Below are 21,419 nucleotides of genomic sequence, written 5' to 3' on the forward strand. Positions count from 1 at the left end.
AACCTTTTGAGATATCCTGCTCATAGACAGACAAACACAGAGCAGGCAGAGAAAAACCAGACAGTGGTGAAAACACATCCTCCGTCCACCTTTGGTGGTGGAAGTAGTATGCAAACAGGGTAAAATAACTGCAAACCGCAAGATGGGAGAAATGGGATTGTCATGCAAGACATTTGTTCCAATCAAACTAAAGGTTTACAAAATCATAAATGTCAAAAAGGCAAAGGCAAAGTGTGTGACGTTTAAGCCACAGGGTGCCTTTTATTATTGGCTACGTGTGGCCCGCACACCTTATATTAATGTATCCTCGTAAAAAAAATGGGGAAAGACTAATTGCACCACTCCCTTTCACCTGTACAATTTCATTAATTTGGACAGGTTGATGTTATTGGTGCTTTCGGTCTCAGTGTCGACCACATGAACAATCAACCAATCGGACCTTCGACAAGGTGGGGCCTGTGCAGCTACAACCCTACAGAAATGGTCCACATTGTCTCTGATGAAGTCAGGCAAGGGCTGATGTCTCGAATTAGGCCTTTGTCTTTTTTAAACAAGGAAACCATTGTGTTTTCATCTGGAGTTGGTGTCTTTTTGTATTTCTCAGGCTTCATTTGTAACAATACTGATGCGACGAGTGATGTTTTTTTGTTTTTGTTTTTGTTGCTACGAGTCTGTTGTTTTTTTTCTGATTCCAAATTGAAAAACAAATGCTGTATGCCAACAATAACAATGAAGACTCTGAAAAATGCAAGGGACATAAAAGGGAAGAAGGATGATTAAGAGGAATCAATCAGGAATTCAAGAGCATTATAAGCTTACCTTCTCCAGAAAGGTCTCGAAGTGAATTGCTCAGGGCTGTGCGTTTTAAACCTTCACCAATGATGCAGCTATCATCGAGACTACCACGTGGCCTTGCACTTCCATTGGTACCGTCCACCTTTCCTGCAAGGCCCTGCCCCTGAGGCTGTCTTCCTACAATGCCTTTCTGCTTCTCCAGTTCAACTGCAAGAAACAGGGAAGACCACAAAGGAATTGCAAGAATGTCTTACACCTGATCCACGATATACTGTGCCAAAGCCCTGCCCAGTTTCTCAAGCAAGATTCAGGCCTCCTTCTGTACAAATGCGTACGAACATATGAGACCAATCTGTGATGGACAGTACCTTCAATCCTGTATTTCTCCATTTCATGCACTTCAGCGATGCATTCCTGCAGGTCCTCCACAATCTTTTTGCGATCTTCAGCATTTGCTGCATTGTAGGTCGTGAGGAGTTCTGTGTCAGCGCCAGGCAGGGCCGACAGCAGCCTCATGCCGTTCTGGTAACCTGCATGACACCAGGCACATACAAGCATTCCACAAAATAGAGCGAGAGTTAGAGAAATAAGGGATGTGGGGAAGAACGAGGGCAACAGGAAGGCACAAGATGGATACAGCCTTAAACTCTCAATCACAGAAGTGGAAGGAAACACTGGAAACTTGGAAAGAGGTTGGCTTGGGGATAGTTAACGAGTGTAATAGAGATCATAGTTGTGGATGGGGATGGCCTGAGATGGTGGTGAACAGCTATCTTTAAGCTCTGGAGGAAAGAATGAGATTGAAGAGACTGAGGAAGTTGGTTCTACAGGTGGAGGGGGGGGGGGGGGGGTGGAAAGAGGAACGAATGAGTGGAGATGAGCCGTGAGTTTAGATTTTTGCACCAGGAATTGGTAACTGCGAGATCGTGTGCGTCCTGCAAAAACCTGAAAGGAGGCAGGTGGTAACCTACCTGTGATGTGAAAGTGATTGATTGGTTCATTGGAAACTCAGCTTCATTACAGGCGATTCCCATGATTTTGAAGGCTTTTGTTTCCATGGCATCAAACTGACGTATACCATACATATAAACCAATGACGATGAGTGCAAGAGGATAATTTACATGAAATATAACGGCTTTATATGTCAAATGGATAATTGAACATGCAAGTTAACTACAATTAATTTATTTAGGCAATTAAGTGTGATTACTATCTTGTTATATCTATGGGTCGGCCTCTTCTGGTGTTTCGGGTTTCCTTGTGCATGTATTGAGACAGATTGACGAGAACTGACCGTGTTTGCGTCAAATTGACAGGAATATTATCAAGACGCTGTGAGGTTTGGAGTGACTTGCCGATATGAATCTGTTGACAAATTTCTCCATTTAGATCAAAAGTTACATACAGATCAGAATGTGACAGCCTCATACTGTACAAGGATCATTGGTAAATCTTTTTTCTAAGTTAATGAAAGGTTTAGGTAAACTTATTCATTCCAAGTACTGTACTTTCAGCCATGTTTCCTTGTTCGCTTACACCCGACCCAAACCCTAATGGTATAACGCGAACAGCAGGCTCACTTAAAACCGATGTGAAAACTTCACGCGAGATTGCACTATCCCAGTGATGTAACATATAATAATAGTAGAGCGCATACATCCGCCAGGCTGAACAGTTTACGTTTTCTATCCCACCGATAGGCCGGATCTGCATCCAGGCCTTAACCTAAATCTAATCGGCTTGTTCTTGTCACCTAACCAACTCATTCATCAAGTTTCATTTGAATCCGTCAACTTTTTTGAGATATCATGTTATAAATTGTTTTGGGCCCGAACACCCAGTGGTGAAGAATCACTTTAAAAATTCTCGTATCCGGATCCAGATCCGGATGTTCACCAAACTCGAATCAATTCACCCTCGTCTCACACCCAACCTGTCCACCCAGTTTCGTACAAATTCCTCCACAACTTTTTGAGTTATCCTGCTCACAGACAGACAAAACAGGGGCAAAAACAACCTCTGGCCACCTCCAGGGGTTTTCTACAGGGTAACTACAGGAGGTTAAAAAAAAGAAGAAAAAAAAAAGTGACAAGCTTACAGGGGTTTTCGAAAAGGTGGACTTGCATCCCGTATAGTGAAAAGGATCGTCGGAAACTGTACATCATCACGTGCTTCTTCTTGTGCATGATCTTGGTCACCTGGCAGGGGCATTCCACAAAGAACAACAGCACCACAACAATCATGGATGCTACTGTTGCTGATATGATGTTTGATAAAACTATCCCATTTATGTATACATTTAAATAACTGCAGACATACTGATCGCAATTGCTATTCTACTAGTGATGGCCCTAATCACTGTCATAGTCATTATTAATAATAATATATACATCATTGCAGCAATTATTGTAATGGCAATGAAAATTCTTCAATGCTGGCAACCATTGGTCATCAACGATTTCTAATTTCCAATCACCATGTCCATTCATAGAAGTGAATGTGAGTGTGTGTGATATACATAATTACATGTGTATGTACAATATATATATATATTGTTGTGCTTTTTAGAACCCTCCACTTTGTAGATATTTGTAACAATCCCTTACAAATAATCCCCTGTAAATACTCCCATTTTTGGTGTAAAGGTCAAAGGTCGCACCCTAGTTAGGTCATATTGCAACACGTAGGACATCATAGGCTTCTTCTTTAGTTATCTCATTAGTATGTGTTCTAGTTAAGGATCTGTTCCCAATAGTTGAATCTGCGTTGTATTAATCAAATAACCTAGGCCCCTTCAATTACCCCCAATCTCTCTCCTCTCTCTCCAAAGTGCCAGTAGCACCAACAGGCGGGGCTTGTCCTTCCTAATGCTCTCACATAATCTTATTGCCGTCGTCGCTGCCTTAGCGCTCGCTCCAAACGCCATTGAACATGCGGTCGGCTCGAGGAAAGAAGGGGCGGAGCCACGGGAAGAGGTGTGGCCTCACCCACGAGCCATCGAGGGTGGAGCCAGTGAGCCCTCGCTGACCAACCAGGGCCGAGGTGAGCTCGTTAGTAGGCGTAGCCCTATGAAGGCGGCTTGATTTCGACGCGCGATGATATAAGCGCGAGCGCGAAGCCCTTTGACGGACTGCGTGAGGGGAGGCCATTGATTACGAACTGCGCAGGGAGCCATCAATTGTGTACGGACTGCGCGAGGGGAGGCCATTGTAACAGGACTGCGCCGGGGGATGCTGATTGTGAACGAACTGCGCGGGGAGCACTCGATTGATTGTCACGTTGTTTGAGCGACCTGCGTGAGGGTACCCTCTGAGACGAACGTTGGGCGAGAGAGAGTTGGCACGAAGATTACGTACGCGGCATCCCAGTCCCTCGCATAATTATAAGGTCCGGTTGCGCGCCAACGACACCAGCTGCCTGCCATTCTTCGCGGCGGACCCGGAGCCCGGAACCATCGGCTTTGACCCTTCTCTTCCTTACCGCCACCACCACCCCATTCGTGTAAGTGTGTTTGTATTTTCCTGGGCGTGTGATAATATAAGACTGTTTAAGGCTGCCCTGTGTCACTGCTTCTTCTTCTTGTTGTATATTCCCTTTAGTCTAGTAGGAAGACTAGGTCCCCCTGCACCCCCCGGAGATATACTTCTAATCAGTGTTTCTAGATTGGAAAAAATGTGTAGAAAATGACTAGCTATGGCCCCAAGCTGAAATAATGTCCCACATACCATTTTTATGCAAATTACTGCTGCCATTACCAAAAAAAGACTAGGTCCCCCTGCACCCCCCGGAGATATACTTCTAATCAGTGTTTCTAGATTGGAAAAAATGTGTAGAAAATGACTAGCTATGGCCCCAAGCTGACAAAATGTCCCACATACCATTTTTATGCAAATTACTGCTGCCATTATCAAAAAAAGACTAGGTCCCCCTGCACCCCCCGGAGATATACTTCTAATCAGTGTTTATAGATTGGAAAAAATGTGTAGAAAATGACTAGCTATGGCCCCAAGCTGAAAAAATGTCCCACATACCATTTTTATGCAAATTACTGCTGCCATTATCAAAAAAAGACTAGGTCCCCCTGCACCCCCCGGAGATATACTGAAACTGGCAGTGACTGGTGATTGAAATGCGGTGCCTTTTTGTGTTTCAGGTCGAGGTACGTGAACTCCCCACGATCTACAGCAACCAGGAAGAGACTGATACCAGGGTGGTTCTGTACCTCCATCATGCTGCTACCATCGGATACAAGAACGCTGTAGTCAGAACACCGGACACAGACATCCTCCTGATCCTGCTCCACCATGCCCACAACATCAAGCTGACGGTGTACCTGGATACAGGGTCAGGGAAGCATCGCCAACTTGTCAACGTCTCTGAGCTGGCAGAATCCCTGGGAGAGGACTACTGTGCCACTCTCCTGGGGTACTATGTGTTCAGCGGAGAAGACTGCACCAGTGCCTTCAAAGGGAAGGGAAAAGTCGGGCCCTTGAAAAAGCTGGAGAAGAATCCCAGGTTTCACAGGGCATTCGGTGAATTTCACAGGGTATTTAGAAAAATAAAACTTTGTGTTAACGTCTGTGTAGACGGACCTTAATATGAGTCTATTATTTCGTAAAACTGTGATTATTTTGTAAATAAAGCACTAATTAGCATACTAGTATACCATAGACACATGTAATCATGTTATGAATAGTTCTATCATGATCTATGCCCTTCAAAACATGGGTCTAGACACCTTCATTTTTCAATTATCTGCAATATTGGCTGAGATATGTCAAAAATCGTTTTTTTGATAATGGCAGCAGTAATTTGCATAAAAATGGTATGTGGGACATTGTTTCAGCTTGGGGCCATAGCTAGTCATTTTCTACACATTTTTTCCAATCTAGAAACACTGATTAGAAGTATATCTCCGGGGGGGTGCAGGGGGACCTAGTCTTTTTTTGATAATGGCAGCAGTAATTTGCATAAAAATGGTATGTGGGACATTTTTTCAGCTTGGGGCCATAGCTAGTCATTTTCTACACATTGTTTCCAATCTAGAAACACTGATTAGAAGTATATCTCCGGGGGGTGCAGGGGGACCTAGTCTTCCTACTAGACTACTTCTTTCGTTTCCTCTTCGTTATTGTACATAATTGATAAATTATATTTGTTCTTCCTTTACTTTGGGTTTCCTCTCATCCGGTCGCTTTAGTGATTTCTCCATTGAATATACATGGCACGATTTGGCCAACGCTGGGAATCGGGTTAATCTTTTGTCAACGGCCCGAGTCGCAGCTCGCTTCGCTCGGCATATCCATTAACGCTGCGGCTTGGGTGGAAATTATCTCCTCGCTTACGGCCGGTCTTAGTACGCAGGTATTTGGGACTTCATTGACTAATGACCCTGGCTACTACCGACCGGGAGTGACGTCATAATTTCTAAGGACTTGGACGGCCAGCTTAATAGACGAGGGGATTAACCCCCCTTCGGTAAGGGGAGCGCCGTAATCTGAGATCCGCAACAATATATATATATACATACACACAGGAGTAGCATCTCTAAATCCACTCTAATGATGATGATAGCCAGGGAGCAAAAAACACATTCGTGGATCGATTCCTTATCCCCAGGGGTGTGACTGGCAATAAAAGGCTTCAAAAGCCTATGTAGGCTGGGCCAGTTGACTGATGCTGCAGTGTGGCAGTTGACACTGCATTATGCAATGGGTGGTTCTGTGCTTTTCACAGACTGCAAATGAGCTGAATTGCCCATTTAATGTTGATATACACGTGTGAGTGTGTTTGCATACGTGGAAGTGTGCATGTGCATCGTAAATATTTTCTTTGACATATCATAATTGCAACTATTTACATCTGAGCTTCTCACTTCATGTAGCCTGTTCTGCTGCAGAGATGAGCGTCAACATGTATGGTGTACAATTCAGGTTTAAGCTCACCACTCACTTTGCATCGATACTGGTGTACTTAATTAATTGAAAATTTCTTTTTTGCTCACGTCAGTCAACAAGGATGTGCTGCCCACCTCACAAATCAGCATATGTCATCTATGAGTTTAAGCGACGATGTGAAGGGCTGTACAACCCAAAGGATGGCTGAGCAAGTATCAAACAGCAAGTCCCTCTGGCGATTTGAGGAAAGAACTTGGGAATTAGAACACAACCAGTGCGAGCATGTATGAACGTTCAAGGACCGTCGGCCATTTCTTCTTGTATTTTGCCATTGCATGGCACTTGGTAGCCAACCCCGGCTGTACAGACCAGTACAATGCAGATACACTACATGGCCAAAAGTATGCCGACATCCCTTCTAATTAGTGGATTCGGCTGTTTCAACTACACCCATTGCTGACAGATATATATATATATATATATATATATATATATATATATATATATATATATATATATATATATATATATATATATATATATATATATATATATACAGTCACGTGAAAAAGTAAGTACACCCCATGTAAAGTTTTGACCTTTTCAACATATTTCAACATCCAGCTATTTGATCTTCATTTCAACAATATTGATAGATAAAGGTGATATAATATAACAAATATCATGAAACATTTACATTTTGTAGTCTATTGTATAATTTAAATAAACATAAATGCAAATTTCGCATGTGGAAAAAGTAAGTACACCCCTACATTTATCTATTTTCAAATACCTAAAATTAGAATCAGGTGGACCAGCTCAGGTGCAAATGATTAGAACATCGTCAGAGAAGATCTTTGATTCATATTTCGACAAGGTATTCTGCCCAAGAGCTCACCACGACTTGAAAAGATCGACAAGAGTAGAAATTGTCTGGGACCAGTATCGTGCACTGACAATCAAAGGAAGCACAAGGGAAAAACGAGGAACAGGCACCAAAATCCCAGGAAATTGGCGGAAGTTTCTGGCGAACGTTGATAACAAGAAGGAACTGTTCTCATTCCTGTTACAAAAGACAACAGAAGGACAGTTCCCAGATGACAAGGATGTCTACATCACTGCAGGTGATAGTCCACCAATGGATCAATGCAACCATGAGAAAGCTGACACTCGTGTCCTAGTACATCTCCTCCACGCCCTCCAAACATCGTCACTTGGGATGGTTCATACTGGAGACACAGATGTTGTCGTAATCCTTCTGAGTAATTTCCATCACATCAAGGTTCTGAATCCGGCCGCAGAAATCTGGATCTCCTTCAAAGTGGGAAAGGCAACCAGAATGATCTCCCCGAACACTATCGCCACAAACCTGGGCACGACAAACGTGCAAAGCCATGGCCCTCTTCCACACATTCACTGGATCAGAGAGCACGTCTTCCATTAAGTTTAAGTAAGCGATACTGCTGCAAGTTGATGCACGAAGTTCCATCCCTCATGGAGGAACTTGCAACTATCGTCGACACTACATTCCAAACATCGCCGAGGCTGAAAGAAGTGGCAACTAACTTTGTCTGTAGGCTGTACTCAAATGAGTCAAACGAGGACAATGACGTTGACCTTTTCCGAATGAGGGCGTTCTCACAGAAGACTAGGGACGTGGAGAGAATTCCCCCAACAAGTGATGCTTTGGATCAACATCTCAAAAAGGAGTGTCTTCCAAGCGAGCATCTGGACAACAGCCCAAAGGTCCATGATGCCTGTCAACAACCCCACTAATGATGGGTGTAAGGAAGAGGACGGCAAGCTGCTTCCCATTTGGACCTCGCTTCCCCTCGCCAAGGATGTATTGCACCTGGATGTGAAGTGCACTTGCACAAGTACCTGTGCTCTGTGCAAGTGCATGAGGGCAAAGTTGAAGTGCACACGTCTGTGCAAGTGCAAATGCGAGAAGTAGCTGGACCAGAACAATTTCCAATACTGACATGTATATATCGTCGATTTGTTAGCCACTTTCTTATTAAAACTATTGTTCAAGGAGTTATTCAAGCAATTGTCTAAGCAGTTACTCACCACCATATTGTAGCACAGTTAAAAGATAAATAAAAATGTCACTATATCAATGGGTCCAAGTATAGTTGTCCAGTTTATTTTTTTTTAAACATGTTTCAGCTCACCGGGCCAATGACCCTTGGTCTTTTTTTGTGGATATGCGCCGATACCGGCAAAATTCTTGCTTCTATGGGCAAAATACAAGTTGCTACTCCTGATCCTGAATCCATACATACCTCATATGTTCAGATCGGATCATCCAATTCAATAGTTATAACAGTTTCCATATTTCGCATAGGCCGGTGGGGGGGGGGGGGGGGGTCAGGAACCACCCACACCCCCAGAAGCCCCATTTTTTTTACTCTGAGTGCATGACACTCGAACCAAAATTGAAAACAAACTTTTGCATCCATTTGGAAAAAAAAAAAAAACATGCACGGCCCCCCACTATAGGTGCCTCCATTATGACATCATAATTCGACAAGAACAAAACTTCATCCGATCAAGATTTATTGAGCATCATCGAGGGATAAATTGGTGGAGAAAAATAATAATAATAACGTCATCGGTCACGTGGTTTGGCCGCAATATTTGTTTTAACCCAAAAGCCTGAACCACTGAAAACATGTCCTGGTGAGGGTCTGCAATCTCTGATTGCTCTTTCTAGTTCTTATTATATCGTATTTTTTTTCTTGTATTTTAAATAATTAATAACACCATAATGCTTGCGGAATATGTACACCCGAACGAATCTGACAAGATGGCACAGAGGTCATATAAACTTGCTTTTGAAATGTATAGGCGAGACATTCATGACTTGGGATCAGTAAGTAAACAATACATTAGATGGGACATTAAGCCGTGAACTAATCTCTTAGTAATAGTTGGTGGACATTAAAAATCTTAAGGATTCAGCGAGTTTATTGATGAAGAGTCGCAGAGTTATCACCGAAATGCTGGATAAATTCCAAATGTGAAAGGGGAACTGCATCAACAACAAATCTCCGCAATAATGACCGCTGCAACTCGTGCCACCAACTCATAATTGAAAGCTGGTCCATTAACGACAACAGCCTGAATTACTGGCTGACAACCATTGTTTTCCAGAAGGGCTCATATCCTTAACGTTGTTTCACCTTCCCATGGTGCCTAGAATACCTCTCTTACCACCTGGTTGTGAAAATTCATCGATTATGCAAATCAGTCAACAACACCCATGGTCAAGCGGCAAAGGCCACTCATGGTGGCCGTGTCCAAATCTGCCTGTCATTCATACATGGTTGCTTCAGGATGCAAAATGTTCGGCCTCTACCGTAGATGAGCAAAACACATTATTCACCAATCAATAAAGCTGCAGCTGGCTTACCTGGCTTCCATCTGGTGATGTGCTGCTGTATCCACATTTCATGACAAATATGTTTGAATTATATTTCTCTATCACCAGCATCCCTGAATTCCACCGGGCAAATGATTACACCCATTCTTCACGATGATTCAACTATTCGAAACGTCAAGCAATGCGACACATGACAACAACGACAAATGAGTGCAAACCTTGCACCGCACAGGTCATCACTGCAATGATAAAGCGTGCAAAAACCAACGTTGAAAATCACATCTTTTGCAGAGGCGTTGAGCAGATGCGGAATCGCATGAAAAGTCCATTAAACTCATGGACAAGTGAGTTTATAGGAGTGTTCCATTGCTGCGCAATGCATTTAATATATGCTTTACAAGTTTTATGGTTGTAATATCAGGACAATGTGGATATTAAAATGCTGGAGCTTCAATCAAACGTCAAACATATTACGGGCGTTGGATCGAATGGATATAACCGGGTAGCCATCGAATGCAAATGATAAGCCATATTGCATTTGTTTTGTTTTTTGTTTATTGTTTTTTTTACAGAATGTGCAGAGTTACGGTACGTAGCTTGGCGAAATATCGTTTATACATTAATACCACACACACGTTCCACATCATTCTCAATGTTATGCACAGTTTGTTACGAAACCACCTTGGCTTGCAGATGGAGTTCAAAGAGGAAGTACTGCTCACGTTGAGCCGGGTTGGTTGGAGGGGGCAACACCGGTGGGGACTACGCCATCTTGTATTTTTTTCATTACCCTTTCTCAAAATCCATCAGCCTTGTAAAAGTGCGGCATCGATGCGCAAAGCAATACTTACAAGGCTAGAGCACTCAAAGGGGCTTTATTAGAGAGAAAAAGGCTTCAGATTTGGTCAATACAAGTGCTTTGGCCTTAACAGCAACACCTGTTTCGTGGATGTCACGTTCAAAAATCGAGCTGGGCTACATCATGCCACCCACTACAAGTGTAGCCGCCAAAAGTGTTTTATAACCTGACATTAGTAATCTTGCTGATGCAATGTATTCATTGGCACCATGGTAGGCCCACATGAGTTTGGCCATGGCTCCTTTTAGTCACTTGAGCCTTAATGAATGTACAGAGTATAAACTGTAGGAGATATCATTGACATCGATCTCACCACGAGACACATGGTGTTCCACGATTAATGTTCCTGCGCTAGAGGAATGGAGGCTGCGCCGCTGCCAGGAGGCACTCGGGGCACCCAATTCCAGGCAAATTGCAACACGGACTGCTTGGTGTCTTGAGGCAGTCTGGCCTCAAAGATTTCTACCTGCTGTGTGCTTCTGAATTAACGATGAACGGGGGTTACCAATCAAATAAAGCAGTCTGCATGTGGTGAGGCCTTAATGATCCATGTTCCAATCAGATTGCTCAGTAAGGTTCACACACGGTCACATGTTCAATCTAAATCCCAGGGGTTCAGATAGCTTCCGTAATTTGTGGAGTAATTCAGTTTTCTATCATAGATATTGGATGTAATTTTAAACATCAGTGTTGTACAATAGCATTCACATCAACCTAAAAAATTAAATTTTGTTGCTAAAAGGAAGTGCAATGACTAGCTTTGGCCGATCAATGGACCGAGAGACAGAGTTGAATCATTTGTGCTTGATTAACTTATTTGTACATAGACAGATTTGGAGATGTGTTGTTGCAAACCTCTAAGCGGTATGAATAGGGTTGATCGCTGGGTGAGAGTTGAGAGTGGGGTGAAGGGGTGGACATACTGTTATGGATTCGTCACTTCCGTCTTTGTGGTTTTCATCCACTAGAAGCATTTTTAGTTCCATGTATTATTATTGTTATAGTTTGAGTGAAATCGAGATAACTATCTTCAAAAGGAGAAATTATTGTTTTAAAAGAAAAACGAAATGGATCGGGAGAAACCGGAAGAAGAAGAAGGAGAGGAAAGAAGCGGAGCAAGTGAGGTCGGGAGACAAAGACCGAGCTGCTTTGAGGTATCGAGCAGACGCTGGCGAACGTTGGTCACGAGCGAAAATTGGTTTTCCCGGGAAAGGGATTCCTGTGACAGAGTCGTTATCGATGTGCCAGATAAGCCTGCGTGACGGGTTTTGTTGATTCCGAAGTGAATCGTTGTTGGAGAGCAGGTACGCCTCCATTACGGGCCCGTCCGCCATTTCACCTCGCTCCCGCCATTTCACCTCGCTCCAGCTATTGCACCTCGCTTCAGCCATTTCACCGTGCCCCAGCCGTTAGCCTGTTTCGCGTGTGCAACGTGGATTTCGATTGGGAATTCGTGGTTCTCCGTTTGGGAGCCGCTGCTTGTTCATACCAGCGTCATTGTCTGGTGAACCGAAGATGTGAATTCCCAGTCGCCTTTTGGGTGAACCTTTGCCTGACCGACGTCGGGCCGACACCCTACCCAGCGGCTCTTCAGCAGCGTCGACTGTCAGCCGACCTGGATTCTGGTCTCGATACGACCTTTTTATGATCACCGGAGCGTGGATCGACTTTGGCCTGGTGCCGGGACAGTGACTTTGGGGGTGTTACATTTCGCTCACGTGGAGCACCGTGAGTTATCGAGTTAAGAAACTGGTGGTACCATCATAGGAATTATATGGTATTTTTGTTGTGCAATTGAAGTATATTGCACTTGTGCTGTTATTATTGTGCGATACTAATACAATACTTGTTTTTTGGTAACAACTGATTGGTGTGGTTTCACCATTGGTCATTGGCACACATAATAGCACATCTTTCTGCCGTGACTCCTTTCGGGGCTCGGAGGTACACCGCGACCGGGGTTTGGGGAGGAGCACGTACCAATACATATGGAGGAATCATACAATACATCATACATACACATGGAGGAATCATACAAATACGAGATTTGAATTGTTACATATTTATATTGTACCCAAATTTACCTTTTTCTGATCATCTATCATACTGAAATACGCAATTTGGTGTCTGTCTGTCTGTTGATGTTTGACTGCGCTATATTCGGTCGTTACTTATCCAGTCTCAACCAAACTTGACAGGAGGGCAAAGGGTCACACAATGAATGTTGTGGCGCATTTATTCCCCCCTCCCCTTCCCCCCCCCCCCCCCCCCCCCCCACTCACCAAGAGAGTTTTGCCCACCAATGGGGTTGAGTGTTGAGGTGTATATCCGTGCTAAGATAGCTTTATTGTGGTATTTATCCAAGGCCGCTTCAAATAACAAACGTAACAACAACACAAAATATAATAGCGTAATATTAATGTTATTACAAAACAATATTAATATTAATAATATCCCGTCTCCACAAAGGGGTTTTCCGCCTTGAACAAATGGCGTGTTAGTGTTTATAAATTGCTTATCGTACCGTTTTGTGGGAGCACCGCCACCAGAAGTAAATATATTATAAACCACAAACATGTTTGATTACCAATTGAAACAGTCGCAACTGCTGTTTAACATGAAACTAAAAGCGGGGAAACCCAGGGTGTGTTCATTTACCAAGCAGATTGCTAGCGCTTGCCAGGCCAGCCGTTCCTTATCAACGGTTTTGAATTGAGTGCTTGTTCGAATGCTTAAACCACTTGGTGAGAGCTCTTCAATAAACTTGGCAAACAAACACACCTTAGATCTACTGTATTCTATATTCCCACAAGAGTTAATAACACAACCTTCCTACTTAAAATGTTGAGGCACGGTCTGATCTTTTCAATGACCTGATTTAACATAAGTAAAAGTAATAATAATTGGCAGTAATAACAAGAATAACAAGCATTCTCAGTATTGCGCTGCAATACATGTCCCCTACCGGCAGTCTGTCGTCCGGAAAACTGTTGGGGAAATTACCAAGGGTTATTTACCCACAGGTTCTGAATCGTTCCCAATCGCTAAATACCTCAGGACGGGCTCACCTGTGATTCGCACTCGGGACTTCGATTTATACACCTTGCAGACAGTCAGCAGAAGAAGCACGAGAAAATAAGTTGTTGATAAAGAACCTTTCGAGTCGCTAAATATCAGTAATTTATTATATTTTCCAGTTCACAATTAATGATCGATGTGTATACATATGTTGCTCGGCTTGGCTCTGCCCCTCCCTAAAGCGCACGCTGTGTCACGCTTTTGACGTTCGCAGACGAGGCTGAGGGCGCGCGGTGCAGCTTGAGGAGAACTCTAGAATAAACAAGAGATATCTATTTTTAAAATATTTTCGTTTAATTAACGATATCTGCCAAACCACGTGCCATATCGCAAATTCCAAAAGGACATTTTAGTAGATTGACATGCTGAACAGACCTGTGAAGTTTCCCCTCGATTGGATCAAAAATGAGGGAGGAGCTTGGTTTTAAAGGTTCATGCTTAAAAACGCCATAACTCTGAAACCATGTGACGCATGACGTCATGCTCGGTGACTTTTTTGTTCGTCATGGGTATGCGATTCTGCCTGCAAAGTTTGGCCTCGATCTGTTCAGCCGTTGCAGAGAAAAAGGGGTTTTCGTGTTTTCATGAAAAACAATATGGCGGCCGAACCACGTGACCTGTGACGTCATAATTACCATTAAAATATTCTACAGACCGAGTTCCCCCTACGGTGAAAATTTGATCTCAATCGGTCCTATTATTGCAGAGAAAATATTTTTTAAAGGAAATCAAAACTTAAAATGGCACTGAGTTAAGGATCATCAGAATTATCAGAATTCCCAAAGTTCAAAGTGCCGTAACTTTGTCAAAAATGATCGAAACGTCGTGAAGTTCGAACTCGATCTGTAACTTATCATGAGGAAACCATGTGCCAAGTTTGAAATCATTAGCCTTAAGAGTTTAAAAAAAAAAAGTCCGGAAAACTGTTCTTTGCGAGGTGGACTGACGGACGGACAGACTGACGGACGGACAGACGGACAGACGGCGTGCAAACCTATAGTCCCCTCCGGTGTACACCGGTAGGGGACTAATAACATTACTCCCCCTACCCCTCCCGTAGAGAGCGGGTGCACTAGTACTTATAAAAGACAAAAATCTTCTCTGTCTCTGTGTTCTATGTACAGTGACATCTTTTACATTACAAACTCCAAACTCAGGGTACAAAAACAAAAACAATGTTGTGTGGGGGTAACATACAGTCACGTGAAAAAGTAAGTACACCCCATGTAAAGTTTTGACTTTTTCAACATATTTCAACATACAGCTATTTGATCTTCATTTCAACAATATTGATAGATAAAGGTGATATAATATAACAAATATCATGAAACACTTACATTTTGTAGTCCATTGTATAATTTAAATAAACATAAATGCAAATTTCGCATGTGGAAAAAGTAAGTACACCCCATGAAATGTTTTTTAAATCTTTTTAACATATGTGGACATATCAATATTTGATCTTCATTTAAACAGGGTGTTAACCTATAACCTATAACCTGTTAACCTATATAATTAAATATAACCCTGGTGTTGGGCTAGCGGCTAGGGTGCCGGCTTAGGATCCTAGGATCCTGGGTTCGAATCCCGGTCGATCGCTGAATTAACGCCAGGGGGGTTGACTCAGCCTGTCATCCTTCCGAGGTCGGCTAATTGAGTACCAGTTCACTGGTAATTCCCTGTTTGTCGTTAAAGGAAGCCGGCACCCTAACCGCTAAGCCAACACCAAGCGGCAAAAAGGGTTGGCGTCAGGAAGGGCATCCGGCCGTAAAACATTGCTTCAAAAAGGGGACCAAAAAACAACAACAACCATGGTTCCCGAAAAAGGCCAACCCCCGCTTTGCGGGGAAAAATGGCCTCTAAAGGTGGTTTTTTTTTTTTTTTTTTTTTTTAAACAGTATCTATAGATACTGTTGTTGTATTGTTGTATTTAAACAGTATCTATAGATAAAGGTGATCTAATTGAACAAAAAACAATGAAAAATTGACTTTGCAATAATTTAGTCAGCAAAACATTGTTGCACAGCATGCCCAATTACATGCACAGCTCGTTTCAAATCCCCCCACAACATCTCGATGGGATTTGGATCCGGGCTTTGACTTGGCCATTCCAGAACCCTCCATTTCTTTCTTTACAGCCATTCCTTGGTGGATTTACTGGTATGTTTAGGGTCATTTACATGTTGCATTGTTCCAAGGTCCACCTTCGGTTGAGCTTCAACTTTCCGACAGATGGCCTCACATTATCCTCAAGCACCCTCTTGTACAATGAAGAATTCATAGTGGATTATATGATGGTGAGCTGCCCAGGCCCTGATGCAACAAAGCTGCCCCAAACTATAATATTTCCACCACCATGCTTTACAGTTGGTATCAGGTTCTTGTGGTCAAATGCTGTCTTTGGTTTTCACCAAAAATGTCTTCTGGTACTGTGGCCAAATAGCTCTACCTTTGACTCATCTGTCCAGAGCACATTGCCCAGAGCACATCTGTCCAGAGCACAAAATGTCTTCTGGTACTGTGGCCAAATAGCTCTACCTTTGACTCATCTGTCCAGAGCACATTGTTCCAGAAGTGCTGGTCTTTGCCTAGGTGTTTATTTCGCAAACTTTAGTGTTGCCCTGATGTTCTTTCTGGACAGCAAAGGTTTCCTCCTGGCACACCTCCCATGTAGATCAAATTTGTGCAGCCTCTTTCTAATGGTAGACTCGTGCACTTTGACATCAACAGTGGCAAGAGCTACCTGTAGGTCCCGTGATGACATTCTGGGGTTCTTAGAGACTTCTTTCAGCATCTTGCGGTCTGCTCTTGGGCTGAACTTGCTGGGGCGTCCTGGCCTGAACAAGTTGGCAGTTGTTCGGAATCTTCTCCACTTGTAGATGATCTTCCGGAAAGTCGAATGATTGATTTCAAATTGTTTAGAGATCTTTTTAAATACCTTCCCAGACTCGTAGGCATCTATAACGTTCTTTCTGAAGGCCCCAGAGAGCTCTTTTGATCTAGGCATGGTGACGCCGCACACTTCAACAACAAAGAGCAAACCAAACTAAATGTTTGAGGTTTAAATAAGACAGGTTCCTCCAAGATCCTCTCTAACGATGTTCTAATCATTTGCACCTGAGCTGGTGCACCTGATTCAAATTTTAGGTATTTGAAGTAGTGATAAATGTAGGGGTGTACTTACTTTTTCCACATGCGAAATTTGCATTTATGTTTATTTAAATTATACAATGGACTACAAAATGTAAATGTTTCATGATATTTGTTGTATTATATCACCTTTATCTATCGATATTGTTGAAATGAATATCAAATAGCTGTATGTTGAAATATGTTGAAAAAGTCAAAACTTTACATGGGGTGTACTTACTTTTTCACGTGACTGTAGGCTATGGGGCTACGGCATCACACAGGGGCGTAAATTCATTATTTAGTCAAGGTGGAGGGGCATATATTCTCAATGTAAATGTGTATCGTGTAGCCCCACCTGATGGTGGTGGCAGAGAGTATTCCAATTCGCTTTTTTACCTGGGCAAATTTGTCCTCCTTTCCTTCTCCCCAAAAAATAATAATATATTTATACATAATATTTCACTCCCCTCCCTCCCCTTTACCTCCACCTGTCCCCCCCCCTCCCCCTCTCTCTCCCCTGCCTCCTCCTCTCCTTTTCCCTTTCCCCCTGCTCCCCCTTACCTATCCTACCTTACCTACCCCTCCCCCTTACCTTACCTATCCCTCCTCCCTCCGGGTACTTCAGCTAGTTTATGATGAGAAATAAAAAAAAACATGTGTGTGTGTATTTTTGTGCACACATGCATTTGCAACAGCAACTCACAACCAGAAGATCATTAAAGAGGAAAACTTCTCGCTGATGTAGGCCGAGGCGCTGGGGCCTTGAGGGTTCCGGAACTTCATAGAGACGGCAGTAGCAAACGAGCCTCCGGTGTGGCAGACACAAAACCTGTGAGCATCAAAGGCACAATCTACATCTTAGCTCTACTGCAGTCTGCATAATACATTCATATAAAGAAAGAGGTTGAAAGTACAGGAGGCGCAAAAAACCCCCACTAATCCTACGAAAGGTCTGCCATCGGGTATAATATCAGTGGGGGTGATGTTGTCAAGGAGCCCAACTCCCTTCAGAGGAGACGCTAAGCCGGATGTGGTGTATACTTCAATCAATAACTATGGAGATATTTCACAGAGATAAATAGGCCTTTTGGTTGGTACCCAAGATAAAATCCAGATTTATTTGAAGGTTTTTTTTTTCTATAGGTCGTGGATGTTGCACGCTCATTGTGTGTCAGGCAAAGACATTAGGACATACTGGTGTACTCAATATATGAATTACAAGAACATTATGACATAATTCACAAATCAATACAGTAAATGGGTTTTGTATCTGTGATGATATGATAATGAACTGTGTGCTCAGATGGGAATGCCAAACAAGGCCAACCCAGGGTTCTGTGTACAATTGACCACCTTGCCATATTACCTCTGCCACGAAGAACGGAGGTTATGTTTTCACTCCTGTCTGTTTGTGCGTCTGTCTGTCTGCCTGCCTGTGAGCAGGATATCGCAAAATGTTATGGATGGATTTGGACAAAACTTGGTGGATAGGCTTGGGATGTGACAAGGCCGAATTGATTAGATTTTGGTGAAGATGCAAATCCGGATTCTAGAATAATTTTTAAAGTGATCCTTCACCAGTGCAAGATAGGGTCAAAACGATAAATAGCACAATATCTCAAAAATGTATGGGCGGATTTGGACGAAACTTGATGGGCAGGTTGGGTGTGTTACAAGGAAAAATTGTTTTTGTTCTGGTTAAGGTCTGGATGCAGATCCAGCCTGTCAGTGGGATGCAAAACGTAAACTGTTCAGCCTGGCGGAGGTATGCACTCTACCGAGTACCCTTCTTGTTGTTTATTTATTTTAGTGGTATCAGGGATTATGGAAGGGATGAATTGACACAGGGCTGAAGACTGACAAATCGATGTTAAGGTTGAAGAGAACCGATGGACAATTGTCATACAGACACTTCAGTGAGAGAAGAGGTCATGGGAAAGGCAAGGGTGGCAGGGAGAAAAATCGATGAGAATATGGAAGTTGTGGATATGCAATAGAGGCACGGGAATATCGAGGAAGGAAAAAATCATGTACAAGTAACAGAGAGGATGTTAATGGGCTGCCGTCTCTAAGGGATGGAAGTAAGGGGACGAGAGACCAGATTCAGACAGACAATTTCACAGATGAGAGAAAGAGGAGGCGTGACCGCAGGACGGGTGACACCGTCACAATTTCGGTCTTCGAGGCCGGCCGATAGGCACAGTGTGACCCGGAAGGGACGAGGTTCTCCTGACCACGTGGCCCTTGACTTGGTTTGTCCGCACAATGTGGGCGCTTTCAGGATGAACTTTAGCCGGGGAGCGTTTGGGCGCCCCAGTCTGATACTGCCGCCCACGCGCAGAACAACTTGTGAGTGCACGTGGGTCCCGGCGGTCCCACTGGCCTAGCGCTACCATGTTTAGACAGCGAACTCCGTCCCCGGGCACCGGCACCTACTCCCGGAAGTTTGAGAGATCAGCAGTGCCGGGCACGGTAGGACACCCGCGGAGCCCCGGCGGACCGGGGACGCGCGAGCCTATGCGTTAGCGTGCTACGGCGGAATCAACGGCTTCGGCCACGGCCGGGCCGATATTCGGCCCGGTCGCCCGGAAATGAACTGGTTCGACTCCCGCGCTAGAGAGGTCGCGGGCGACTGAGATGTATTAACAAATAATTAATTAATTTGAGACGTCCGATTTCTAGTGTTTGGAAATTTGGAAGAGCTTGACCCTAGCCTTTCCCTTGCGAGGGCAAGGAGGAACTTAACACTTGACACTTAAGCTTAGTTTGAAGTACACCCTGCCAGCGCTCCCGGTGGGACGGCAGGGCAACCAGAAGGGACGAGGTTCTCCTGACCACGTGGCCCTCGATCTGGGAAGCGAGAGGCGTTCCATTAGTGGACGCGCCCCTCACGCCCGACTTTTGGACAGCCCCGGCAGGCCGTTTGTTTTGACGTTCCGTGACAGGCCCCGCACCCCCACCTCCGGGCCGACCGGGCGACCGGAATGAATCCCGGTGCCCCGATCCGAACCTTCAGAGCGGGCCGGCTGGGGAGTGCCAAGCACCCCGTACCTGCACTTTCCGTCCCTGCGGTCCCAAATACCGGAACCACCCGAATACCACTTTATTTTGACAAAATGAGGTGCGGCCTACAGCCTTAGAAAACCAGCCCTATATAAGTCAATACCTCCAACGATACAGGCGCGCATTCGTGCCGCGTGACGTGGTGACGTCATCGCGCTTTCACCTTAAAAGACTTATGAATGTGGGGTGAGAATATTATTAAGTGGGGTGAGAATAAGTGGGGTGAGAATATTATGGTCTGGGTTTCTGGATAAACATTTATTGTCTGATAGAGCTTGGTGGAGGTAGAGAGCAGAAAGAACAGAAGAAGAAAGATGAAAAGAAAAGCAGAAAAGTAATGCAAGACCATCAACCCATGCTGTGCAAAGATCAAGCACTCTGATTTAGTAAAGCAATACCAAAGAGTATCAAGAACCTTCATCGCCATTCCCTCCAAAGCCACCACAAATGGCAAAAATAGAGAGTTGTATTCCATGCTACTTCAGATGGATGGGTGCCATTATGAGCTATCCATGACTGAGAAAGGACAATCCTCTCTGGAGTATTCTGAGGTGGTGACGAGCCTTTGTGGCCAGTTTAGAGATACTGTCTGCCCAAGACAGGTTGTGCCAAATTACAAGGCCAAAAACTTCCAAGAACCACTTCCAGAGGATAGCCAAGTATATATATATATATATATATATATATATATATATATATATATATATATATATATATATATATATATATATATATATATATATATATATATATATATATATATATATATATATATATATATACGTATATATATTTTTTTGGTATACAAGATCGAGGCTCGTGAAAGAGCGAACATTAATCACACGAAAAGTCAAACCGACACATAAAACACAAAAATAAGGGGAGCGATAGACAAGTTGGGGAGAGAGAGGGAAGGACACAAACACAACATTTGAGAGCAGGGACATCGGGAGAAATGTGGGAGGGGTAGGGCTTGGGGGGAGGTGGGAGAGGTGTAAAACACATGAACACATGAACAAGGACTTCCAGGAAAGAAGTTGGAATTTCAAAAAAAAGTGTATCTGGGGTGAATTATCGGGGGTAGAAAATAAAGGTTTTGGATGGGGGAAGATGGTGGTGAACAGCTGTTTTAAAGACCTGGAGGGAGGAGTGGGATTGAAGGGAGTGGGGGAGTTTCTTCCAGTGGCGGGAGAAAAGGGGAATGAAAGA

At 43.6% G+C, this 21,419-nt stretch overlaps 1 protein-coding gene across 3 annotated transcripts in view; it reads right to left on the reverse strand.

The window, feature by feature from the left end:
• LOC137425575 (IQ motif and SEC7 domain-containing protein 1) overlaps nt 1–21,419 on the reverse strand; it is a 201,371-nt gene that overhangs the window by 37,474 nt on the left and 142,478 nt on the right. For all 3 annotated transcript variants that reach the window (XM_068114140.2, XM_068114142.2, XM_068114141.2), the window contains exons 8-11: nt 17,851–17,976; nt 2,895–2,994; nt 1,164–1,325; nt 820–1,002 (exon numbers count right to left, since the gene is read on the reverse strand). In XM_068114140.2, the coding sequence (XP_067970241.2) occupies nt 820–1,002; nt 1,164–1,325; nt 2,895–2,994; nt 17,851–17,976 (571 nt within the window). The remainder of the gene's footprint in view (nt 1–819; nt 1,003–1,163; nt 1,326–2,894; nt 2,995–17,850; nt 17,977–21,419) is intronic.

The sequence above is a fragment of the Myxine glutinosa genome, chromosome 4 (assembly GCF_964187855.1).
Source record: "Myxine glutinosa chromosome 4, kmMyxGlut1.1, whole genome shotgun sequence".
NCBI lineage: Eukaryota > Metazoa > Chordata > Myxini > Myxiniformes > Myxinidae > Myxine > Myxine glutinosa.